Below are 27,208 nucleotides of genomic sequence, written 5' to 3'. Positions count from 1 at the left end.
CCCTCTTCATCCCCCAAACACATATACAGAGCTTTCATGTCCATCACCATCTTTCCAAATGTTGAATCTTTCTTGTTAAGCATGGTAAGGAATCTGGAACAGTTGAAGGCAGAAAATACAAAACCTCAGGCACCTTTTCTAGCTTTTCTCAGAGTTGCATGCAATAACTTTTAAGGTCCTTTCAGTTTTAAATTTCTGTTATTCCTTTCATTCTTCAACTTGACCATAATAACAACTCCCACCTATATTGTCGATCAATAGGAAGATTTCCAGCGGGTGTTCTTCTTATTTCCTAGTTGTAGTTTTGTCTTACCTTCTCACCAGCCTCTCTTCCTAACTCTGCTTGGTACCAGAATTTCCTTCAATTTTTTTGTCCTGACATTTGATCTTTTATGCTCTTATTTTTTCTGCCCCATTTCAATTATTCCACATTCATTCTTGTTGACTTTGGATTTAAGCAATTCTATGTAAAAATTAAAAAGCAGCTTTGAAAACAATTCTCTTTCCCCCTACTGTAAGCATTATCTTAACATTGTTGAGATAAGCTACAAGCAGTAATAACACATAAATTCATATATAGATTTAGAGCCAGAAGAAACCTTGTTGTTGAGTCATTTCAGTCATGTCTGACCCCTGATGACTCCATCTTGGGTGTTCTTGGCAAAGATACTGAAGTAGTTTGCCATTTCCTTTTATACCTCATTCTACAGATGAAGAAACTGAGGCAGACAGGGTTAAGTGACTAGCCTGGAGTCATGCAACAAGTATATGTTCAAGCCAAATTTGAACTAAGGAAGATGAATCTTCCTGACTATAGGCCCAGTACTCTATCTACAGTGGTACCGACCCACCCTGGAAGAAATTAGAGATCATCTAATTCAACAACCCTTATTTTACAGAGGAGAAAACTTCTCACCCAGAAAGGTTAAATATGACTTGCCTAAGTTCACATGGATAGTAAGTGACAAAATCAGGATTTGAATCCAGATCCTCTGACTTCCAGAACCTTTTCTAATGTATTTCCATTTTATATTCCCTACTGATCTTTATCAATTATATTAATTTTACGACTGGCATTTTTTCTTTTGACAATACACATAGCTAAGAGTTTCATGGGCATTCTCATTTCCCTCTCCTTGTGACCCCCTCCATCTCTCTGTCTCTGTTTCGGTCTGTCTCTCTGAAAGTCTCTATCTCTGGTTGTCTCCGTCTCTGTCTCTCTCTGGAAGTCTCTATCTGTCTTCTCTGCCTCTGCTTTTGTTTCTCTGTCTCTCGCTGGATGTCTGTCTCTGTTTCTGTCTCTATCTCTGTCTCTCTCCTTCTTTGTTTCTCTCTCTCCCTCTGTCTCTCTGTTTCAGTCTGTCTCTCCATCTGTCTCTGTCTCTGTCTGTCTGTCTGTCTGTCTGTCTGTCTGTCTCTCTCTCTCTCTCTTTCTCTCTCTCTCTCTCTCTCTCTCTCTCTCTCTCTCTCTCTCTCTCTCTCTCTCTCTCTCAATGCAGCCATTCACCCTAGAAATGCTAGTCACATTCACACCTCATAGGCTATAGCTCTCTAGCTTAGATGGTATCCCACATTTCACATGGTTTTACACAGAAAATCCTTCCTTGTCCTATCAAATGCAGTCTTTTGATCCAGGCTCACCTCTTAATCCAGCCATTTTCTCCACACCAGTTCTTCTTAGCACATTCTATTATTTCTTTTAAGATGGCTAAAGCAATGCACCATTTCTCTGACTTGCTACATAATTTGAGACCTTTCGTGTCAGCTGCCTCCACAACTTTACATCTCATTTCCTTAGTTACTTTTTGACATTTTAAGATTATTCTTTGACTTGACTGGCAAAGAGTTGCCTCCATGCCCTTCATCCCCTAATGGGAAATACAATTTTTAGTCCTCCATGGTGAACCTTCTAATGCTTGTGATCCCTTCCTCCTGAGCCAGCCCCTAATTTTCCCTTACCTACTGTTCTCATTAACAAAACCATCCATCTCTGTTCCTAAGATGACTGTCTGACCTCCCTCCTTTCCCCAAAGGTAGTTATGTAAACATGTAAAAAGTTTAATAAACCAAAAGTTGATACAGGATCTTATAAACACCATCCTGTCAATTAGAATGCTGAAGGATGCTAGTCACAATCACATACCTCCACATACCTTTGAGTCTTCACACATCACTTTCTCCACCTTGAGGAACAGCCCATCTCCATCTTCTGCATTGTTTTAAACAGAAAATCCTTCCACCTCTTATCCCTAGCACTCCCTTGATCCAAACCCACCACTTGAGTCTCTCTTTAGAAGCCCCTTTTAACACTTTCTATTTCTTCTCAAAATAACAAAGCATTGTGGCTTGGTTTAAAAGAATAAAGAAAAAGCTTTCTTTTCAAGTGATTGTTAGACTTTCACACAGATGGAGAAAGCACTGATGAAGGAAGCTAACTGAAGCTCCTAAACCCAATTTTGATTAGCACTTCCTTTTTCCTTTCAGCTACCCAGAGCTGGGAGGGGACATTTGGGGCCCCTTAGGCAAAGCCTCCAAATCCTACCCTCTCCATCACCCCTAGCATTTTAAATGTGTGCCTCTTGTTTACTATTCTATGAGATGATCTTAGAGCCTCCACTTTAATTCCTATTACCAAATAAATACCTGGGCTGCTAAGTGGCACTGTGGATAGAGGACCAGGTCTGGAGTCAGGAAGATGCATCATCTTCCTGACTTCTGATCAGACTTCAGACACTTACTTGCTGTGTGATCTGGGCTAACTATGAGGAAAGCTGAGTGCTTCAGAATTGATGCTTTCAAATTGTGGGACCAGAGAAGATTTTTGAGAGTCCCTTGGACAGCAAGGAGATCAAATCAGTCAATACTTAAAGAAATTAATTCAGACTGTTCACTGGAAGGTCAAATACTGAAGCTGGAGCTTAAATACTTTGGTCCCAAAAATGAGAAGGCAGAATGTGTTGGAAAAGATGCTGATGTTGGGAAAGATTGAAGGCAAAATGAGAAGGAGATGACAGAGGATGGGATGGATAGATAGTGTCATGGAAACAATGACCATAAAGTCAGAAAGAATTTGAGAGATAGTAGAGGATAGAAGAGTCCATGGAGTCACAAAGGGTCAGAGTAGCTTGAATGACTGAACAACCACAAAATTAAATATCTACATGATGGGGAAGAAGAGGTAAATTTGTGACATTAAAACTATGGCACTTGTTAAAAGAATTCAAAGTCTCCCTTGTATTCCTAGCTCCCACTACCTATGTTGTACCCAAGGTAGTTGCCTATGTGGTCCAAGCTCTTAATATTTCCAAACTGCAGCATCTCAGAGCAGCTTCCCAAGTATCCATGAGATAATAGAACTTCAGCTAGTAGTGCGCACTCTCCCTAAATACTATGTGTTAAATTACCTAGTATTTAGTTGTATTTATCATCTTGATATTTATTCTGTGTATATTTATATATGCCCTTATTTTCTCTTCCATTATGATGCAAGCTCCTTGAGAACAGGGATTGTTTTATTGTTTTTATGTGGATCCCCAATGCCTAGCACAATTCCTGGAATATAATAAGTGCTTAATAAATGCTCATTGATTGAGTTATTGTTAATGAATAAAAAAATCTTTCAAATGACTACATAAAAGTCAGCAATGATTATTTTTATGACAGTGTAGCAGCTATGGGACATTAAATCCTTATGGGAATTAATTCTACATTTAGAAATCAAGACCAAAGAATAAAGTGGCAAAGAAACAAGGAATGTGTTCTGTCCCTTAGCCTCCTACATCATAGAGTGCCTTGTATATATACACAATGTTCAGTAATAACTACTATACAGCTCATTCTCAGGATTGTCTCAACCATTTTTCTTTTTTCCCTCTCTCTCTCTCTCAAATCCTTACCTTATGTCATAGAACCAACACTAAGCATCAATTCCAAGGCAGTAGCATTAGGGCTAGGCAATTGTGGTTAAGTGACCTGCCCAGGGTCACACAACTAGGAAGTGTCTGAGGTCATATTTTAACCCAGGTCCTCCCGATGTCATACCTGGCTGTATCCACTGTGCTACCTGGCTGCTTTCTTTGAACAATTTCAATAATTGCTAGATCAGAAGGGGAAAGTTAAGAAGTAAACTTTTGCTTGAAAAGATGAATGAGAGCTGGGAAAGAAGAGGAGTCCAGAATCCAGTCCAGAATTTCCTCACCCTCAGCTAAGCCAACTACCTTTGAATTGACAGTATTCAAAAGATCTGATAAACAAAGGATGCTGAGATACCTATACCTTGAGTGACTCCTCACCTAACCTCAGTTGGGCTTGTTCTGGAGAAGGAGGAGGCAAGTTAAAGGAACAAGCATTTATTCCCATCTCTGGGTCTGGCATTTGATCCACTGATCCAACCTAGCTGCCCAATAAAAATGAGATAACATTTATAAAGCATTTTGCAAACACTAAAGTCTTATATAAATGCCTGTTGTGAAGTCGCTCTCTTTCTTCCCTGTTACATTTGACCATTATGGTCATTAAAAATTGGAAGGCAACTTAGAGCCTTAATGATTATCTAGTCCAACCCCTTCATTTTATTGATCAGGCAACTACTGCCAGAAGAGGTCAAATGACTTGTCCAAAGTCAATAAGTGCAAATGGCAGAGCTGTGTTTGGACATCAGGTCCTTTAAATTGAAATCTGCACTGTGCCAACCAATCCATTCTACTCCGGGATAAGTTTCATTTTGAGTTCTCACTATTAGAGTAAGGAACTCTCACTAATGGTTAGCAGGACCCTACTGTTATCCCTTCATCATCGGTAGCTCCTTAAGACTTTTTTTTTTAACTTGTAGGTTAAATGAAGAGAGGTTGAGGGGATTTCTAAGTTGTTTATTCTGAACTTGACTAAAGTGAGGCTTTTTTATTTATGCTTGTTTAATCAGCAATGTGAAATGAGATTTTAGATGGAGATATTCCTAATAGGCTTGGAAGATTCAATTGAGCCAAAATTTGTGTAGCCATCCTAACTCCATCCATAATGGGACAGGTGCCTCCAAAGCAGGTGGTGCTTCCTTATAGATACACGGGGTATGTTAGAACCAACTTAAGAAGAGAGGTGATTGTTAAATTTTCAGTGTAGGCATCAATACCTCGAATGTCAGAAAACTCTACAAATCAAAACAATTTATTGTTTTGTAGATTGTGTAACCAAAAAATCATGGAGAAAATATTAATAATACAGATTAAATTTAAAAGTGTATGCTATGCAAACATTTTTAGAAAGCTTTTTCTGGAAAAAAATACATTTGCTTTCTCTTCTTAGTCAACTCCATCATATAGCAATAATTTTAATTTTAGGTGATCAAGTAAGCAAGCACATGGCATTGTGGACAAATTGAAACAGGCCAATGAATAGTTCAATCAAGAGACCCATGAATCTTTCTTTAAAATGACAACAACAATCTTTATTGGGGCACCTAGGTGACTCAAGAGATTGAGAGTGAGACCTAAAGATGGGAGGTCCTGGCTCAACCTTCCTAGCTGCATGACCCTAGGCAAGTCACTTAACCCCAACTGTCTAACTCTTCCTGCTCACCTGCTTTGGAACCAATACTTAGTATTGATTCCAAGAGAGAAGCTGAGGATTAAAAAAAATGCTTTACTTTCTGTCTTAGAATCAATATTGATTCTCAGGCAGAAGTGTGGTATGAATGTGGCAATTTGGGTTAAGGGATTTGCTGAGGGTCAACACAGCTAGGAAGTATCTGAGGTCAGCTTCGAACCCAGGTCCTCCCAACTCCAGGCTGGTCCACTCTGATAGCTCACTCCTTCCATAATGCTTTCTTTTAAAAGGCACCAGCATCCTCCATTTCTAATAGATATATATGTCTTAGAGAGGATGTGTTCCACGATGTTGGAGATCATTATTTACATCTGATGCTAGACTCCCTCTAGTTCTTCTAACTATGGAGATATGAAGTGATAATGAGTCATTTGTCTTCTAAAACTTGAAGTCTCTCTCAGATTCCCTGTACTGTGCTATGCCCTCCCCCTGCCCTTACTGCTTGGGGAAGGAGATGGAATCTCCCACTAATTGTTTCTCATTCCCAGCATCTAGTGAGGTGAGTGCCCTGACCATTTGAAGTATAAGATTGTGACCCTGACATGACATTGCTATGGCGACTGGTGACTTTGGCTGTTCTCTCTCTCTCCCCTTCCCGTCTCCCTGATGCAGCTTAATTGCTTACACGGAACAGTATGTGGAATACGATCCTTTGATAACTCCAGCCGAACCTTCCAATCCGTGGATCAGTGATGACATCACTTTATGGGACATAGAGATGAGGTATAATAATGATTATTATTTATCACAATGATAAATAGGATTAGATTCATCTTTTTCAAAAGGGAGGGGGAGTGAGAATTCCACGAATTCAAATAATGCTCTTCAAGGCAGCTTTCCATTGTCTCTGGGCTAAAGAGGGCCATTGAAGAACTGGATAAGAACAAAACATGTCAGATTGAGTTCATTTCCTTTTTGATGAGGTTGCTAGACTGGTAGATCTGGATTTTAGCAGGGTATCCCCTTTTTTTTCCCAGCAAGGCATCTTACAATCTGCTTTTATGTCATACACCTACCTTAAACCTAGAATGTGTAAACCCCTAAAAGTGCCTTACACCTAGGAGACATTTACTAAATCCTTGTTGAATCCAAGAAATAACCTTGGAGAGAAGGGAGAGAGATAGAGACTGGGTGATTACCCAATTGGCTTGATTCAGTCAGATATTATATAGAGAATTCGTTTTAGGAAGGGTTTGAACTACATTCTTAAGGGTCAGTCAATCAATTAATAAAGCATTTATTAAGCTCCTACTATGTGCCAGGTACTATGCTAAACACTGGGAATACAGAGGCAAAAAAAAAAACTGTCCCTGTCTTCAAGGATTGGTCTGATAGTACTTAGTGTTCATTTATAATACTAATAGATCAAAATAAATAAATAAAAAACTTTAAAATAGATTTAAAGTTTGAAAGGTCCTTAAAAGCAGAGTTCAATCTCCCTCTTTGGTGAGGAAACTGAGGCAGGCAGAGAGGTTAAGTAATTTGACCAGGATCACATAGCTTAGAAAGTATCTGAGGCAGGATTTGAACTCAGGTCTTACTGATTCAAGAGTAGCTAGGTGGTACAGTGGACAGATACAATATTGGACCTGGAGTCAGGAAGACTTGTTTTCCTCAGTTCAAATCTGGCCTTGGGCACTGTGTTACCCTGGATAAATTAATTCTGTTTGCCTCCAGTTTTCTTCATCTATAAAATGAGCTGGAGAGGGAAATGACAAAGCACTCTAGTCACTTTGCCAAGAAAACCCCTAAAGGGATCATAAAGGGTTGAACATGACTGGAAAATGGCTGAACAACAATACTTCCTGACCCCAGATCCACTGTGCTATGACATAGTTTTCAGGTTCTTGTTCCCAGAAGCACTAGCCCACTGCAGGAGATCAGTGCTGTTAGTCCTGGGGTACAAAGAAGGACTTTGGAGTCTCAGAAAGATCTGGGACTTGTTCAGAGCCCAGACAGGAAATCCTGGCCACACAGTATTGAAAGCTCTCTGCATCCCAAGTTTTTGCTTTCTCTCTTCATATTTCTGCCCCAACCCCACCACACCCAAGCTACTACCAAGTATCCTCTGAGGCTTGAAAAGATACATGGGAACAAGAGCTGACAAAATAACTTTCCATGGTGCCTATTTCTAACTTTTCTTTGGTTTTTGAAAGTCAAAGAAGAGACGAGCCTCGGTTTAGCTAAACTAGAATAACCCATAGTCTTATTTCCTCCCAAATGTCTAGATCTTGTAACCTTCTTAATTTGGGGTTCCTGAGTTCAGGAGACCTTTGTAGGGCCCTGGTCCTCTTCTACTACATAACTGGTATCCTGCCTGAGGCACTCATACTACAGTACCCAACCACATTATTGCTCTAATGTAAACTTGGGCTCATCCACAATGCCACCAAGTAGAATCTCACAAGAGATGTCAATTGGGGAATTGCTCTCTTCATGGGAACATACATTTAGTGCTTTCTCTCTCTCTCTCCTTGTATAGTGAAAAGCTATCCTTCTGCATTGAAACAGCGCCCATGTTCATCAAATACCACCCCAAATCTGTCCTGAGCCACAGTGACAAAGACCATGCTCCATGAACCATAAAAACAGCAGCCATGATGGAGGGGTCATAGTCATGCTCCCTGCTCTGTTATATCATTCATAAAAATCAGCTGGCACTTGGGATATTAAGAAGGACCAGGATTGACACAAGGAACAAGGAAATCAGCTCACCTTCCTGGTCCTTCCAGACTGGTGGATGCCACAATTACACTTTCTCTGAGAGAGAGTAACTGAGTTTTTTTTCTTTTTAAGGAATTATTTCTCTTTTTCACAATTTTCCTTCAGTGTTTAGAGAAGCCTTTTATTTATTTTTAAACTCATACCTTTTGTCTTAGAATCTATACTATGTATTGGTTCCAAGGCAGAAGAGCAGTAAGGGCTAGGCAACTGATGTTATATGACTTGACCAGGGTCATAATAGCTAGGAAGTATCTGAGGCCAGATCTGAACCTAGCACCTCCCATCTCTAGGTCTAGCTCTCTAACACTGAGCCACCTAGCTGCTGCCTCTTAAAGAAGCATTTTAGTCATAGCTTATCATTACTTATAACTCAAGATTGGTAAAGAGCCCTCCTTTTCCTCTGAGTCTTTCAAACCAGAGACCAGTCTGGGAAATTGTTCCTTTTGCTCATTGGCAGAAATGGTCTTTGTAGTTAAAGCATTTCTTTAGGAAAGAAATTGGTATTGGCCACTGTGCCTTCTGGTTGTCTAATAGATAGAGGGTCTTTTGGGGACAATACAGAAAACCCAGAAAGACATGCAGACATAGAACTAGAGAAACATATTTACACAGAGAGGCTTTTGCATTTTTTGCTGTTGCATCCCCAGTACACAGAGCAGAGTCTTAACAAATTATTGCTGTTGTAGATTAGGAATATTCATTCTAGGATACAGAGGTTCTCTATTGCTTGCCTTCCTCTGGAGATTCTCCAGTTTATCACTATTTTTCCTAAACTGTGGGTCTAAGCCAAGAAACTATTCTAGATATATAGTTTCAACAGGAGAGAGCACATGGGATCAATCACCTCCTCAATCCTAGAAACTGTGCCTCTCTCAATGCATCCCAAGAATGCATTGACTTTTTGGTGGACATATAACATGGTTAATTCATATTACAACCCTAACCTTTTTCAGACGAATTTCTATTTAAATAGGATCCCCCCATCTTGTATGGATCATCCTCTTATAATGAACTAAACTGCCCTAACAGATGTGGTCCAAGGAGAACAAGCTAGAACAAAAATATCATCTTCATTGGTCTGGGCACCATGTCAGTCTCAATGTAGCTGGATGGATTTAGCTTTTTTGGGCTGCCTTGTCATAGTTGACTCAAGCCACTAAAAACTTAATTTTTTCCCTTCCCATGGGCGCTCTTGACTAACGTCTCCTTTATATTTGTCAGATTGATGTTTTGAATGCAGGTATAGAATTCTGCCATTGTTCCAATTCAGTTTAATCTTACTAGGAGTCAAGATCTTTTTTCTCCAGACTCCATCTAGAATCCATCATATTAACTACAACTTCCAGCTTTGGGTCATTTGCAGATTTGACAAGTGTGCTTTATATAGGTTCATGGAAATAATTTTTTTAAAATATTGAATAGCACATGGCCAAGGCCAGATCCCTAGGGCACTCCTCTAAAAACCTCACTCCTAGTTGCCATCAACCGATTAATGACTACTCCTTCGCCTTGGTTATTCAGCAAGTTCTGAATCTACCAAAGTACGCTGTCATCTGGCCTCCCTCTTTTCTATCTTAACTATAAAGACAGACAGGAGAGATTTTGTCTAGCAGGTTCCCCTGATTTACCAGTCTAGTTGGTCTAACCCCAAAGATAAATGAAATGAGGTTAGTCTGGTATGATTCATTTCAAGGAAGTCATATTAGCTATTAGTGAGGGGAAGAGAACTTAAAAGGTGCTAGACAGATTGAATCAACAAGAATTGATAGCTGAATAGAAATGAGAGGAGAGGGAGAGGGAAAATTGAAGATAAACACCAAGATGAATATACCACTAAGAAAAACAGTAAAATCAGGAGGAGGATAAGGAATAAGGGGAAAAATAAAGATGGTTTTACATATCTTGTTCAATGTACTGGTATTCAGTATAGCGAATTCAGATAGCGATAACTTATTACAGTTGGCAGTGCTGTCTGGAAATCAAAAGAAAAGTCAGAGCTGGAAATAGCTGTACAAATCACCTACACAGAGAAAGTAGATGAAGTGGCAAGAATGAATAAAATTGCTAAGGGATATAGAAAGAGAATGAAAGGGGCACCAGGTCTAGAGTTGAGAGGATCTGGGTTCAAATCCATACTCAGACATTTCCTAGCTCTGTAACCCTGGGCAAGTCATTTAACTCTGATTGCATAGCCCTTGCCACTCTTCTGTCATACAATTGACTGAAAGTAAGGGGAAAGAAAGAAAGAAAGAAAGAAAGAAAGAAAGAAAGAAAGAAAGAAAGAAAGAAAGAAAGAAAGAAAGAAAGAAAGAAAGAAAGAAAGAAAGAAAGAAAGAAAGCAAGAAAGAAAGAAAGAAAGAAAGAAAGAAAGAAAGAAAGAAAGAAAGAAAGAAAGAAAGAAAGAAAGAAAGAAAGAAAGAAAGAAAGAAAGAGAGAGAGAAAGAAAGAAAGAGAGAGAGAGAGAGAGAGAAAGAGAGCAAGAGGAAGAGAGAGAGAGAGAGAAAGGAAGGAAGGAAGGAAGGAAGGAAGGAAGGAAGGAAGGAAGGAAGGAAGGAAGGAAGGAAGGAAGGAAGGAAGGAAGGAAGGAAAGAAGGGAGAAAGAAAGGAAGAGAGAAAGAAAGGAAGAGAGAAAGAAACAAAGAGAGAAAGAAACAAAGAAACAAAGAAAGAAACAAAGAAACAAAGAAAGAAAAAGACAGGGAGGCAGGGAGGGAGGGAGGAAGGAAAGAAAAAAGTTTTAGGGGGCAGCTGGGTGGCTCAATAGATTGAGATTCAGGCCTAGAGACAGGAGGTCCTAGATTCAAATATTACCTCAGACACTTCCTAGCTACGTGACCCTGGACAAGTCACTTTACCCCCATTGCCTATCCCTTACTGCTCTTCTGCCTTGGAATTAATACATGGTATTGATTCTAAAATGGAAGGTACGAGTTATTTAAAAAAAGAAAGTTCTAGATCCATATACCCATCTTTCTGGCTTTGGACCACCTTAGTCATTCAGTTGTTGATTTATTTGAAGCAACTACGTGATTTGAAGTGAATAGAACATCAGTTCTGGGGTCAGGAACATTATTCTTCCTGAGTTCAAATCTGACCTCAGGGACTTACTAGCTGTGTGACCCTAGGCAAGTCACTTAATCATGTTTGCCTCTGTTTCCTTCTGTCAAAAAAGCTAGAAAAGGAAATGACACACTATTCCTGTATCTTTGCCAAGAAAACTCCAAATGGGGTTATAAAGAGTCAAAAATGACTGAAAAATTACTGAACAACACTGTTTTGCCTCATTGTATTCCGAAGGTGTGCTTTCACTGAGGAAGAAAACCATTTTGCCTGGGGGTGCTGGTGGGCTAATCTATGCCCAGCGTCATACAACTAATAGGTGTTAGGAATGAGATTCAAATCCTCTTCTTCCTCACTTCAAGGCCATCTCTCCATTATTCCCCTCTGCATCTCTCAGCTTGGTATTTTGAAGGCAAATAATATAAATATGGGTTATCTGTGATTTGATGGAGTTTCTTTTTCTTTTGCAGTGAACTCCATGCTCAGTCGATTGCTCTGGCTTTCAGTCTCCCCCCTACCCATCCCGCTTAGAATCACTTCTTTGATGTTCTTTGTGATTTACACTTATATCTCACAGTAGAGCTATAATTGGAAATTTTTGCCCCTGAGGCAAGAAGGCTAAACTGAGCCCAGGGCAAGCAGCAGGAAGTGGGATGAGTGGGTTAGTGTAGGGGAGGGAGGATGGGGCTTGGGAAGACTTCACCAGGGGTAAGATGTAGGAGAAAGTAAGCTCCAGTAGCTTCCCATTTTAACTCTTCCTGCTAAGGAGGTGCTAAATTCTACTGTTTCTAAACTGCTAAAAGGCTACAGGGAGAGTTGGTACCCCCTAAATTCAGGGGCCTGCAACCAAGCAACAGTTATGGTCCTCCCTCAGAGCTTATGTTCTAGGTGAGCCAGTCAGTCTAATCAATGTTTATTAAGCACTTATGTCCCACACAGGCAGCTAGATGGTACAGTGTATAAAACATCAAGAAGATCTGAGTTCAAATCCAGATTCAGACACTTTCTAGCTTTGTGACCCTGGAAGAGTTGCTTATCCACTATTTCCCTTGGTTCCTCATTATAAAATGGGAACATACTGGAGAAGGAAATGGCAAACCATTCCAATCTTTGCCAGGAAAACTCCTCAAAGAGTTGTACAGGACTGAACAACAAGTTCCAAGCAAAAGAATGGCAAAGGAAGGTCCCTACCAACAAAGAGCTCCCAGTCTAATCATGTAAACAACTATCTTCAGGCAAGATATAGACAAGATAAATTGGAAATCAACAGAGATAAGGTTCTAGAATTAAACAGCATCTGGAAAGGCTTCCTGGAAAATACAAAATTTTAGCTGAAACATGAAGAAAGCCAGGGAAGCCAGGAGGTAGAGATAAGAAAGGAAAGCATTCCTGTTATGGAGACATCTAGCAAAAAATAGCAGCAGTCAGAAATGAGTATTTTATTCAAAAAACACCAGGGAAGCCAGTGTCACTGAATCGAAAAGTACTTGAGAAGACTGATGTTATAAGGTATAAGAAGACTGAAAAGGTCCTGAAAGTCTTTGAATGCCAAAAGATTTTGTATTTGATCCTGGAGGTGATAGGGAGCCATTGAAGTTTATTGAGAAGGAACGAATCAAATCTGGGCTTTAGGTAATTCAATTTGACAGGTGAGTGGAGGATGGGACTAAAGTGGGGAGAGACTTGTGGCAGACAGATCAACCAGCAAACTAGTGTAATAGTACCAGTTGGAGTGATGAGAAAGCCGAAGTCAGTGATGGCTGTATCCTAGGAGAGCAAGGGGTGTGTGTGAGATGTATGACAGAGGTAAAGCCGGCAGCTTTGGCAACAGATTGGATATTGAGAGGACTGACAGAGAGACACATAGCTCACAAGCCGAGGGGACTGGGAATTGTGTGGTGGCTTTGACAGCAATAGGGAAGTTTGGACATCGGGACTATTGGGGGGAATTGGTGAGTTCTGTTTTGGACATGTTGCATTTAAGGTGTCTATTGGCCATCCAGTTTGAGATAGCCAGTCTCATTTGGAGATGTGATACTGGAGGGCAACATAAAAGTTAGGATTCGATAAGTAGATTTGAAAATCATCAGCATATAGATGGTGATTGAAGCTATGGGAAGTGATGGGATCACTTAGTAAAATTGCATAGAGGGAGAAGAAAAGACCAGGACGGTGGAAACTGCAAAACATATATGCAGAGAGGGCACAATTGGATTGGATGTCCAGCCCATTTGGAATGTGGACCCAAATATAACACATGCTTTTTCCTCCCATTTATCTTTCTTTCTAAAAAGACAAACAACCAAATAAATCCTTTATTCTCCAAAGCAAAGAGCCCAGCCAACATCGTGTAAAGAGATGGGGTTTCTCCATTGATGAGGTACTAAAGGACCAAGTGGGGCGAGACCAGTTCCTTCGTTTCCTGGAGTCGGAATTCAGTTCAGAAAACCTCAGGCAAGTCTTATATATGTTTTGGACTATATGCATAGTATATGTGAGTGAATAGATTTTCAGGCTTTCTCCCACCCCACACCCTCTCTCTCTCTCCTCCTCCTCCTCCTTTTCTCTATTCTTTATTTCTCCTTCTCTCTTCTTTTTAAACCCTAAATATGTTCAAACAGATTATATTATGTTTTTCATAAGCAATTGATTGTTATAATCATTTAAGTTTATTTTAATTACCTCCTCCCAGACAGCATACTATATTTTACTGCTTTATGAACTGTTGGAAGCCAGGGATTATGTCCTCTGTATCTCACATCACACCTAGCAGTGCTATTTTCCCCCACAACATGGCTGTGGAAATGTTATGCAATATATATATATATATATATATATATATATATATATATACTCATTATCTTATTTCTTGCCTTCTCAGTGGGTGAAGAAGAAAGAGGAGTGGAAGGAGAGAAAGAATTTGGAACTGAAAATTTAAAAAATTAATAATGTTCACATTTCAGTATCCCTATTTATTTATTTGTATGTTTTTAAATCCTCACTTTCTATCTTATGATAAATTCTAAGTATTGGTTCCAAGGCAAAAGAAGAGTAAGGGCTATGCAATTGGAGTTAAATGAACTGCCCAGGATTATACAGCTAGGAAGTGTGTGAGTCCAGATTTGAACCCAGGACCTCCTATGTCAGGCCTGGCTTTCAATTCACTAAGCTACCTAACTGATCCATCCCTAATTTTTAAATGCAAAGTTTAATTAATTGCTTCAGAATTGGGGAGATGATCTGAATCATCAACAACTTCACAAGTATCACCTTGATCACCTAGGACAGCAATGGTAAACCTCTTAGAGACTAAGTGCCCAAACTGCAACCCTCATGTAGCATGTGAGCTCCACCCCGACCATCAGCCTTACTCTAGACAGGTGAAAAGTAAGGGAAGAGAGATCCTACATTTAGAAGAGAAACCAGTCTCATAGAGAGATCAGCTGAAGAGAGAGTAGAGGAGGATCAAGGAGAAAGCTGAGGGTTCTGAGGGGAAATCAGAACTCTGGGAGCCAAATGACAGGACCTGTCTTCTTCCAGCCTGGGAGGTAGAAGAGAAAGGTGGATCTCCTTAAAGCTGAGAAAGAGCCCATCCATTTGAGACCTGTTTTCCCTTCTTTATTTTATTTTATTTTATTTTATTTTATTTTATTTTAATCATTATTTTATTTGGTCAAGTTCAAACATTATTCATTGAATACAAAAATCATTTTCTTTTCCTCCCTCACCTCCCTCCACCCCTCCCTTAGCTGACGCACAATTCCACTGGGTATCACATGTGTCCTTGATCTGAACCCACATCTTCATTACTCTAGATGCTGATGTGGATAGAGTGCTGGACCTGAAGTCAGGAACACTCATCTTCCCGATTTCTAATTCGGTCTCAGGCACTTACTAGCTGTTTGACCTTGGACAAATCACTTAACCCTGTTTGTCTCCATTTCCCCATATGTCAAATGAACTGAAGAAGGAAATGGCAAACCACTCCAATATCTTTGCCAAGAAAACCCCAAATGAGGTTACAAAGGATTAGACAAGACTATAAGAAAAGAGCCTTTTTTCCCTTCCCATTTCTAAATCCATCTCTCTGTTCAGTATGTGCCTGCCTCCTCCTCTACTGCAAGTGTTACAGAAGTTTATGAAAGGGGGAAAAGCACCATAGGAGGGGGAGGCTTCATGGAAGAGGTGGTTTGGGATCCAGGAGTTGAATATATGAAATTAGAAAGATTCATATACAGATGATAGAGCATTTATTGAATTTAAAAGTAATTCATAATTCAATTCATAATATATATATACATATATATAATCAGATTGCTTACCATCTCAAGGAAGAGGAAGGTAAAGAAGGGAGGGAGAAAGAAAATTTGGAAGTCAAAACTTTTTAAAATAAATGTTAAATGTTTTTACATGCAGTTAGGGAAAATAAATATTTTAAAAAACAATTATAAAAATGAATATTTCAAAGGACCAAGCTGCATCAATTAACACAGTGCCTTTTCACACTCTAGAAATGTTGATTTCAAAGCAAAATTATATCTACTTGAATTTAGTTATGCAAAAAATGAATTTCCATAATTAGGAGAAATTACAGTAAGTTGGATCAAAATTATTTTTTAAAATTCTTGCATCGATGTACACAATTGAATCCTCCTGGTGCCAAGCACTAGGAATATAAATATAAGCAAGGAAGATCACCCCTACCTTCAGGAAGCTTACATTCTAAAAGAAGACAACACATAGAGGGATACTGGGGAAGAAGGGTGTGGGAGAGGAGATGCTTCTTTTCTTTCTCTCAGTACTTTCGTGACACTGGGATCAAAATACTTTGTAACTTTCTCTCTCTTCAAATTTAAGTTAGCCAACTCTTATTAAGAGAAGATGGTTGGAGAAAGGTATAAAGAGCAGAGATTTTTGAGGGTGACAATGTGACAGGCAAGGGAAAAAGAGAGGGCAACCTGTGTGAGGTAAAGCAAGAATGAGAGGAAACAGAGTTACTAAAATGGTGGTTCCCTAAGAGAGAACCAGGGCAGAGGAAGTGAAATAGAATACTGGGATAGAAATCAAGATGATTCTTCTTCCTCAATTCAAATCTAGCTTCAGACATTTGCCAGCTATATGACCCTGGACAAGTCACCTAACTCTATTTGCCTCAGTTCCCTCATCTGCCAAATGAGGTGGAGAAGGAAATGGCAAACCATTCTATTATCTTTGCCAAGAAAACCTCAAATGAGGTCACAAAAAGTGTGACACAAATAAAACAACTGAACAGCAACAAAGAGAGAGAGCCACAAATGTGGAGAGAGGGTATCAGGGTGGAGGTTTGACAAGGCAAGGAGGAGATGGATGGGTATTCTGTTCAAGGGAAATGGGACAGAGAAAGCAGAGAGGTGGAACTCCCTAGTGCCAGCATGTCTTAGAAGGAAGTATTTATTGTGCTAATATAAATAAACATAAATCAATGTTATATCTTTATATACAGACTTATACATATCGTAAACCAGGTTACATTGACTATTTGATTTCTGAGTATACTGAAGCATTATGCTGAATAAATCTTTGATGGTTCTCTAAAATTCCCAATTAAGTACCTGAAGCTGAAAGCTCCCAGCCCTCCCCAATCCCTATTACAGTAGCAGGCAGAGTCTCTTCCTTGCTTGCTTTGGAAGTGGAAAGACTGTCTGGCCCAGAGTTCAGAGCGGCTGCAGCCAGCGTTACAGTCAGCCACAGCAGGGTCTGCTTGAGTCCTGAAGAGGGTGGGGGGAGGGTAGCAATGCTACTTCAGGGTCATTTCAGCCCCAGGCCCCATCCAGCTGCTGTCCGTTTAATCAGTCCCTTGAGTCCCCCCTTCTCCTTCCAGATCACCAGGATAACTTGCTGTAGGGTTTTCACTGCCCTACTGCTTCTCATCCTTACTGGGCTGGACCACCATAAACAGCCCCATCCGTTACCGTCTATCCCTCTGTGCACTATTATGGGGTGGCTAAAGTATTAAGTTATTGTGAAGGGCACAGAAACGGGAGCGTCTGCTGGCTCAGCTGCTCCTGGGTCCAGTTGGGGCCCTTGCACTCTAAATGAGAACCATAATTTTATTCTTTACCCAGGAAAGCTCTGGGTGTAACCGAAACCACATATTAGCTCAGATTAGTTTCATGAAATATGCTTTGCGCTTAAACCCCAGTGAGGGGCAGAAGAGTCTGTCTCTGCCAGGTGTTCAGACACTCATCCTGCTCAAATGAATCCAAAGGGGACCATAACTGGAAATCAAGCCATTGCCTCTGTGTGTCACTGCCAGCCCCCATCTCCCATGCTAAGAAGGGCTCCATTTAACCTTGAGCCAAACTGTGTGTGGATGTGTGTGTTCAGAGGGGCTTGTGAATGTGCCTGGACTTCTGTGTGCTCAGCATGCATATGTGTAGAGAGAAAATGATAACCCTGACTTAGAAAGGGTCTTCTAATGATCCCTGACAGGAACAAGGTTAGAGAAAATGGAACAGCTGGAGTTGAGAAATTCCCTTAAGAGCTGTTAGAATCCTCTCAGGGGTCCCAAATTCCATCGCTATTCCCACTACCTTCCAGAAAATTGGTTATCTGGGGAGAAGCTCGATTTACAGTCGCTCATCTCTGAGACTCTTCTGGTGGCCAGGAACAATGCAGATTTTTTTCCTCTTTTATTTTCATGTTCTCTGCTTCCTGGCTCACCTAGTCTTTTTGTTGTTGTTGTTGTTGTTGTTGTTGTTGTTGTTGTTGTTGTTGTTGTTGTTGTTGTTGTTGTTGTTGTTGTTCTTCTTCTTCTTCTTCTTCTTCTTCTTCTTCTTCTTCTTCTTCTTCTTCTTCTTCTTCTTCTTCTTCTTCTTCACAATACAAAAGGCCAGTATTAAGACCCTGGTTTAGCCAAGTGAGTAGGAATTCTTTGGAAAATGTGGATACTTTTTCATAAGCAAATTCCGATTTTGAAAAATATTGTTGACGTTTGCCAATATTGCCTCCCCCTCATTAATCCCTTCCCTGTAACCAAGAAGTAATAGCCATAAGCTAACATACACTTCACTACCCAACTGCAAGTTTACCACCTCTCTGTATCCATAGTCCTCTGCAATTAAGATGGCACATAGCATTCATCAGAGTTCTGATGTCTTTCAGTATTATTTCATTTACATTACTATGGATTGTGCCACCATGTGTATTATTCTTTAGGTTCTTCTTATTTCACTATCAGTTCCTATAATTCTTGCTAAGTTTCTCTGGATTCTTCAGAACCATCATTTCTTATGGCTATAGTAAGAGAACACTGCATCCTGTTCAGATGTTACAATGAATTTAGGTACTCTTCAGTCAAAAGATTCCAGGATTTTTGCTATCACAAAAAATAGTGCTACAAATATTTTGGTTTACATGGAAGTATTCCCTCTGTATAACCCGCTTGATAAGTTGCTAAGTCCCCAGCAGTGTTTTATTGGATCAAAGGTATGTGTATAAGTTTTGCTACTCTTCTAATATACTTCCACAAATGTAGGACAAATTCACAGCTCTGACAATAATGAATTATTGTGCCTATCTTCTCACAGCCCCTCCATCCTTTTCTATCTTATGTCATCTTTGCCAATTTGCTGGGACTTGAAGCCTTAATGCTATAGATAAATGTATTTTCCATCTAAATACTGGATGATTCCAATGACTTTCAAAGGTCTGGATGATGCAATAAGAGAGGTTATATTGAAGTGATTATTAAATAGATTTATATTTTCTAGATATAGAAATGGAAATCTTTACTGTGACCTTTTTCTAAGACTGGCTCTAAAACAAGCATTGACTGGGGATTATTCAATGGAAGAATGGTGAGATCTGTTTTATAAGAAAAGAATTTCCTCAGGTCAGTATATACCACATTATTATTTCTGGTAACATGTCACAAATGAAACATACTGCCATCCAAATCTGCTACATACAGCTCAACTAACATTGGAAATATACCCCTTTCTAGTAAAGCCATCAAGAATTTCAAGTATAATAGCCAATTAGTTGAATTTCAACCCATATTCAGGAGCCACACAGAATGGAGACCCACAAAGAATATAATGTTCCCACCATTGTAAATTAAACTTGTTTTTATTTGAGATAAGAATCTCTTGGAGACTTTTTATGGTATATTTTGAATTCATAGCTAGAATGAGAAGTAGCATGGCATAATATATAGTTGGGGGGGGAGAAGGAAGCACAGTGATGGTGAACCTTTTAGAGATCTTAGATACTGAATGCCCAAACTGCAAGCCTCACCCCATATATGATACCCTCCCCCCCACCCCCAGATTAACACCAGACAGGGGAGGGAAGAAACACTTCCATTGTTCAGCTAGACAGAGGGACGGGTCATGTGAAAAATGTCCTCAAGTAGCGAGATCAAAGGGAGCAGCCTCCCCTGGCACACTCTGGCATGCATACAATAGGTTGGCATTAAACCTTAAGCCTGGGTTCAAATTCTCACTATGGGATATTCATTTTTGATGATTCTCTGAGCCTCATCTTCCTCATCTACACAAAATGACATAAAGCATGTATTATATTTTATCTCTTTATCTATATTTATCTAACTCTCAGAGCTATACTGAGGAACAATATTTGTATCTGTCAAGTCTTATACTGCAGTGGATATCCTGGAGTTAGGAAGACCTCAGTTCAAAATCAACCTCAGACACTTACTAGCTCCTCTGAGATCCTAGGCAAGTCACTTTGCCCTATTTACCTCAGTTTCTTCATCTGTAAAATGAGCTGGAGTAGAAAATGTCAAACCACTCCAGTCTTTTCCAAGAAAATCCCAAATGGAGTCACAAAGAGTTGAACACAACTTGAATGACTGAACAATGTATCTAGTACATGTAACTATCAATCAATCAACAAACCAACATGTATTAAATGTTTACTATATGCCATGCACTCTGCTAAATACTAGTAATACAAAGGCAGAAATAAAATAGTCCCTGCCCTCAAAGTAACTTATATTCTACAAGAACTTTTATATCAGAATTGTCATTATTATTACCTTACTCCTTTTCTTTTCAAGGACCCTATAAGGGAGTATTATTGTCCCTAAGGAATATAGGAAATAAACAAAAACATTTTATCTTTGCCAGTGTAAGTCATTAGATTTTTACTTCCTTAAGGACAGTGATTGCCCCTCTGACTTCATGCCAGGATACACAACGCTTACTTTGATGGTGATCATATAGAAGCTTCCCTTAAAATTCAGAGGTAATTTTCTGCTTGGTTCTCTGAGACATACCACCACCTCTGAAATTAATGAGTCTCCCTTTTACAGACCAGGACAGTAACCTCCCATGATCTAAAACATGAACAGAAATTAGGTCTTTCTTCCTTCCACTGGGGAAAAATGCACTACATTTGAGCACCTCAGTTCAAATCCTGGCTCTCTTAGCTTTTACTCTGTTCTCTTGAGCAAGTCATTGGACTTCTCTGAACTTCATTTTTCTCATCTGGAAAATGGGTTGAATAGGGTCTTTTTCATGTCCAAATCTATACTTCTTTTTTCCTTTCTCTTGGTGTTCTTATGACAGAGAGGTCACTTTCCCTTTCTTCAATTGAATTAAAATGTGCCAACAATTAATTAATTACATTTTAAAAGCCAACAATTATTAAATGCCTACTATGTTCAGGGCACCAAGTAGGTGATGCAGATATTAACTTGAGAAATAATGGGTTCCCTGCTCTGAGGGGGTTCTCACTCTGATAATGTATGTGTGTGTGTATGCATGTACAAATGTTCCTATTACTAGATTGATTATCATAAATGATTATTAACTGATGGGGCAAAGGAGAGATCCAAACAAAGAGCTCTGTCAAAAATTGAGGGATCATAGAAGAAGTAGCAACCAAAGAGGACTCTTAAAGGAAAAGAAGAATCTTGACAGAAGGAGATGAGAAAGGATGGAGCGGACTACAGAGAAGCAGAAGATGGCACAAAGAAATCAGGGAACAGCTGTAGCTCATTATGGCCAGCCCATGAAGGAGAGTAGTGTAATGTAAAGCCCCAAAGGTAAGCTGGAGCAAGACTGTAGAAGGCCTTGAATGATTTCACACCCTCTTCCCTCTGTCTCATCCCTCCAAAATGTCCTCTGTGCTTCTCATTCTGGTTTTCTCTGGCTAAACACAATTTGTAAGATGGCAGGGCACGAGTTAAAACATCCAAACAGGCAGCAAAGAGAACCCCTTACATTTTTTATGAGCTGTTCCATCTCCTGAGAGAATGGAGTTGTTCTTCTAACCTGCAGATTGATTACCCCTGTTCCATACAGTGTCAGCTGAAAGAAGAAGCAATTAAAAGAGAACACAGGGGAAGCTCCAAGTTTACCCCCTAGGAGAAACAAACTAGCACAGGCACCCCAAAGTACTGTCAACACCACAGAGTATACCCTAAGCCCAGGGGAATTTGCCTCTAGCCCAAACATGGCCAATTGTTCAAAGAGATGGGAGGAAAGTTGCAGGGAACTCAGAAACATGACCAGGTGAATGGAATTAAGCATCCATTTACTTCATCATTATTGTTCTCTTTTCACATCCTCATTTCTAGAGCTCTTAAAGATTGGCAAAGCACTTTATATAGCTGCTTTTATTTGGTCCCCATGGCAGCCCTATGAAGTAAGTGCTGTGACCATCCCCATTTTACAGATGAGGAAACAAAGAATCTCGTCCTTGGTGTTGCTATGACAGGCTCCAGAGACGTGAAAATGGTTCAATGTTGCACTTTCAGTCCATTCTGCCTGTGTCCGGATTTGACCAGCAGAGGGCATGGAAACTCTTTTTCTTAGTAAGGAGTTTGCTTAACTTGGGAACTAAGCTGAGTACTTTGGAAGCTGCTGAAGCAATTTTACACACTCCTCTGCCGAGTTAGGAAAAATGCTGTGAGGCGGGAGCTCACCCATTGTGCCAGAAGACCTTCCTGGCAGCAGTTGCAGAAGCACCAGCCGCCATGGGGAGCTCCTAATGCTGTAACCAGCTTTAAAAAGCCACCTCCTGTGGCAAGGGACTAAAAATGCTAGAATCCAGGCAGGGAGGGAAGAAATAAAAGGCTGCGTCTGAACCTGACTTCATCCTGCTTCTACAGTTGTTTAAATTCCTGACCTAATGATAATGCTATTCGTTATTTGCTTTTTTCATTTAATACTATTTGTCTTTTTTTTTTTAATCCTTTCCTTCTGTCTTAGAATCAATAATTGATTCCAAGGCAGAAGAGCGGTAAGGGCTAGGCAATGGGGGTTAAGGGACTTGCCCAGGGTCACATGAGGCTAGATTTGAACCTAGGATCTGGCTCTCAATCCACTGAGCTACCCAGCTGCTCTTAATGCTATTTGTCTTTAGCAACCTTCCTCCCTGGCTCCTTTCGCTGCCTTCTCCCCAGAACGATTTGTTTGGAGTCCTGAATTTTGAATCCAGGGAGCTCATTAGGGCTCTGCAAAGTGCCAGCACACTGCCTGATGGGCTGTTCATTGGCAATGTCTCGGAGAAGGGAAGGCCAGGTGGTTCTCCATGATACTGATGCGTCTTTGTGGCTCACCAGTCGTTCCAAGCCTTCTGCATTAAGCAGAAGAGGCTTAGTGCTGGGCGGGAAGCTTTTCTAATACCGCCGATTCCCTGCTGGCATTCTAGAGAGAGGAAGATACCTGCAGTCCTTTGATAAGAGCTGAATGTGAAGGAAAGCAGGGCTGTGCCTCCCCTACCCCATCAAGCACCGGGAGAGTAGCTTTGTTGTCCTTTCGGTGGGAACGTTTGCTGGAGAGTGAAGGGTTTGGAGATTCAGGGGTCTGAGGGTCCCAGCTTGGGACGGTGGGGCTTGAGGATAGCACGACAAAAGCCCAGCTCCTGCCCTGAATTTCAAATCGAGCCAAGGCTCGTTTGAAGTCATGGCCAGATGCCATTTTGACAGCTTTGTCAATGTGGCCAAAGCCCAGATGCGGCAGGTCATCTCAGGGGAAGGCAGGCAGCTGACAGGAGAGCGCCCATGATATGTGCTGAGTGCAGAGCTCTGCACAGAAATGCCAGGGGAAAGGGACCCAGGCGGCCACGGCCAATTCTCCCTTTGTGATCCAGCCCCCCCATCCTCCCCCCATCATTATCACTCTGGGCTCCAGCAGATTCTCAACATTCTGAATTTCATTGTTTTTTAAAGAGATTATTTTAAAATTCATGGTTAGACCAAAAAATGGACCTTGATTCCCTTGGGTTATGCAGCACATCATACAGAATCTCCCAGACAACAGAGAGCATTTGGGGCAGTCTCTAACAACGGGAGACAGGCAAAGGTCAGGAGCAGTCTGGCCTTCCGCTTCTTCTAAAGGTCTTCCCAGAAGAGACCCGGTAGCTTTTCCAGGGCACAAGGGACAGAAAATTGCACAAGATGAATGCCTTCTTGGGACTGTAATGAGGATAGGAAATGGTCCAGATGTCCCCCATTTGTGTGAGAAATTACATAGCCCCAGCAGGCTTTGGGAAGAAGGTCTGCATTAATGATGTTGACTGCAGTGGCCCAAAGGAAGTTGTCCTCTAGCCTCTCGGCACAGACTCAGTCTTCCTTCCCATATTTGAACCCTCACACTCTCCCTCACCCCCATATTCTGTTAGTTTTCAAGTCATATTATTTCCCCTATAATTTTCTGTCCAACATTTCTTCCTTCCCTTCTCTGTCCTCACACAGCCCCTCTCCCAACAGTTGTAATTAATTCAAGGTCTCTGCTTCAAGCTTCTTCTTTTTCCATCCATCTTATCCAAACTGATATTCCTAAAACACAAATCTGACCATGTTGCTCTCCTCTCCCCAACCCCAGATCTTCAGTGGCTCTATTGCCCCTAGGAAAAATACAAAATCTTCAGCCCCATCTTTAAAGCCCTCCATCTCTCACAGAACAATCAGTCCTCCCTTTGGTGGACTCTCCATTCTAATCAAACTGACTTGCTAGCCAGTTCCTTAGAAATAATATGTTTTTTTTTTCTTCCCCTGTGCCTGTAATCAAATGGTCTCATGTGTCTGAAATGAACTCCTTCCTCAACTCTACTTCAAGTAGCCCTAGATTCCTTTAGAATATAACTGGGGTGCTATCCCCCCCCCCCAGGAAGCCTTTCCTGGACCTGCAGTTCTTTGTGTCTCTTTCTCTTGCATTCCCTATACATTAACATTTGATATTACTTATCTGTGTGCCTTGGGGGCAGCTAGGTTCAGTGGAGAGAACATGAGGTGTAGAGTCAGGAAGGCTCATCTTCTTGAGCTCAAATCTCACCTGAGATTCAAGCTTGGACAAATCACTTAAATATGTTTGCCTCACTTTCCTCATTTGTAAAGAAAAGAGCTGGAGAAGGGAATGGCAAACCACTCCAATATTTTTGCCACAAAGTCCTCCAATGGGGTCATGAAGAATCAGACACAATTTAAACTACTGAACAACATCTGTGTACTTATACATCTCTCAGTGGAATGTAATCACCTAGAAATGAGGGACCAATTTTTGTCTTATTTTTTTTAACCCTTACCTTCTTTCTTACAATCAATATTGTGTATTGGTTCCAAGGCAATAGAGCAATAAGGGCTAGGCAATGGAGGCTAAGTTACTTATCCAGGGTCACATAGCTAGGAAGTGTCTGAGTTCAGATTTGAACCCAGATTTGAACTTTTGGAAAGACCTTTAGAAGAAATGAAATGCCAGACTGCTCTTGCATTTTGCAACTCAAAAGAAGGCAGTGATGTAACCTTTTTGAGGTCTAATCTCCAAGACCCATTCTGGCCTTTTTGAGAAATGTTATCAGCTTTTTTTTCTTTTCTTTTCTTGTTTAATAGGTTTTTTACTTTAGTCAAGACCTATTTCCATATTATTGATATTTGCACTAGGGTGGTCATTTAGGGCTTATAACCCCAATAATATCCTCACTGACTCATTGTGCATCGGCTATGGGAGGTGGTTGGGGGAAGGGGAGGAAAAGAACATGATTTTTGTAATCCTGGAAAAATACTCTAAATTAATCAATTAAATAATTTTTTTTCAAAATTTTCAAAATTCAAAATTTCAAAAGTTTAAAAAAATAGGGCTTTACTTTAAATTTTTTGTTATTCTTAACTTGAAAAATATTAACCTAAACACATTCAGATTCAAAGAACAGAAAATGAGGATTACAAGTGAAATTAGGAACCTCTATTTTCTATAGCTTGTTAGCTTGTTTTAGTATATTTATATAAAGTACATATTTATTAATGTATAATATATTATATATGTACACACATGTACTTGTATGTATATATAACAAAAATTCAACACATTTGTTCCAAAACTGTCCAGTTTTTAGATGTCCCCCTCTGTGAATTTTTAAAAATGTTTCAGTGTTGTTCTAATTTCTTTTTTGTGGGTTGGGGGTTTCATTATAACTAAATTCCTTCTTTTTCCGAGTCTTCCCTCTCAGAAAATAAAAAGTTTTCCTTTGATTAAAAAAAGGAATAAAAATAGCTAAGTACAACCAATCCACAAATTGGCCACATCAAAAATTATTTGTCTCCTTCTTCATTTCTGGTCTATCACTTCTCTGCCAAGAAGAGAAGAGCATGGTTCATCATGGGTATTCTGTAGTCATGGTTGGTCACTGCATTATAAAGAGTTCTTAAAATTTTCTGCTATTTTTTCTTTTACAATATAAATGTACTTCTGGTTCTTCTCATTTCTCTATATATCGGTATCTATGTCTTCCCAAGATTCTCTGATATTTCCCTTTTCTTCATTTCTTATGATGATTTGTTATGAATTTTTGTTACTTTCATAAAACATAATTTGTTCACCCATTTTCCCCTTTGATGGGCACTGCCTTAGTTTCTAGGTTTGGGCTACAACATAACCTACTGTTATAAATGTTATAGTAATGATGCCACTAGATCAAAGAATATGCACAGTTTAATGACTTTCAAGGTATATTGCTTTCATGGATGAGTGGATCATTTTACCTTAACTCTTGGGTTTTAAAAAGATGCTATTGGTGATATTAAAGAAAGGTTGGTTTATTTCCTATGAGTTTAAGGGTTTTAACATAAATTCATATTGTACCTTTTTTTAAACCCTTCCCTTCCCTTAGAATCAATACTGTGTATTGGTTCTAAGGAAGAGTGGTAAGGGCTAGGCAATGGGGGTTAAGTGACTTACCCAGGGTCACACAGCTAGGAATTGTCTGAAGTCAGATTTGAACCTAGGACCTTTTGTATCTAGTCTGGCTCTCAAACCACTGAGCCACCTAACTGCCCCCTAGTATTATACTTTTTAAAAACTTTTTTTCTGTATCTACTGTAAACATGTAATTTTTATTGTTATAAGTCTATTGTGTTTATACTTTTCTTAAAATTAAACCAATTTTTAATTCCTACTGCACTACAACCTCACCAGAGTGTATGATCTTTTAAATATTTTTTCTGTAGCTTCTTTACTAATAGTTTAGTATTTTGTTAATATTCATTAGGAATATTATTCTATATTTTTCTCTTTTTTGTTTCTTACTAGTTTAGGCATAAAGACTATATTTGATTGATTAAAAGAATTTGCTAGAATTCATTACTTTTCTACTTTGGCAAGCAGTTTTGTAATGCTGGAATTAATTATTCTTTGAATGCTTGATTAAATGTACTTATTAATTCATTTGGTTCTGGGTTCACCCCCACCCTTTGGGAGTTCATCTATGCTTCTTTGATTTATTCTTTGACTGAAGAGTATTTAGGCTTACAGCATTTAGACCTCATTTAAGTTTGAATTTTTTCTTCAGATGCCCTTTACTGGTTGTAATTGTATTG

The 27,208-nt window shown here is 39.8% G+C and overlaps 1 protein-coding gene across 3 annotated transcripts in view; it reads left to right on the top strand.

Moving 5' to 3' along the window:
• The window catches only part of RGS6 (regulator of G protein signaling 6), a 773,101-nt gene that overhangs the window by 662,807 nt on the left and 83,086 nt on the right, over positions 1 to 27,208 (top strand). For all 3 annotated transcript variants that reach the window (XM_007472890.3, XM_056810707.1, XM_007472889.3), the window contains exons 13-14: positions 6,214 to 6,324; positions 13,714 to 13,839. In XM_007472890.3, the coding sequence (XP_007472952.1) occupies positions 6,214 to 6,324; positions 13,714 to 13,839 (237 nt within the window). The remainder of the gene's footprint in view (positions 1 to 6,213; positions 6,325 to 13,713; positions 13,840 to 27,208) is intronic.

This window comes from Monodelphis domestica, chromosome 1 (assembly GCF_027887165.1).
Source record: "Monodelphis domestica isolate mMonDom1 chromosome 1, mMonDom1.pri, whole genome shotgun sequence".
Classification (NCBI taxonomy): Eukaryota; Metazoa; Chordata; class Mammalia; order Didelphimorphia; family Didelphidae; genus Monodelphis; species Monodelphis domestica.
Note: the sequence above shows the minus strand (reverse complement) of the source record. Positions and strands in the feature narration are given on the sequence as shown.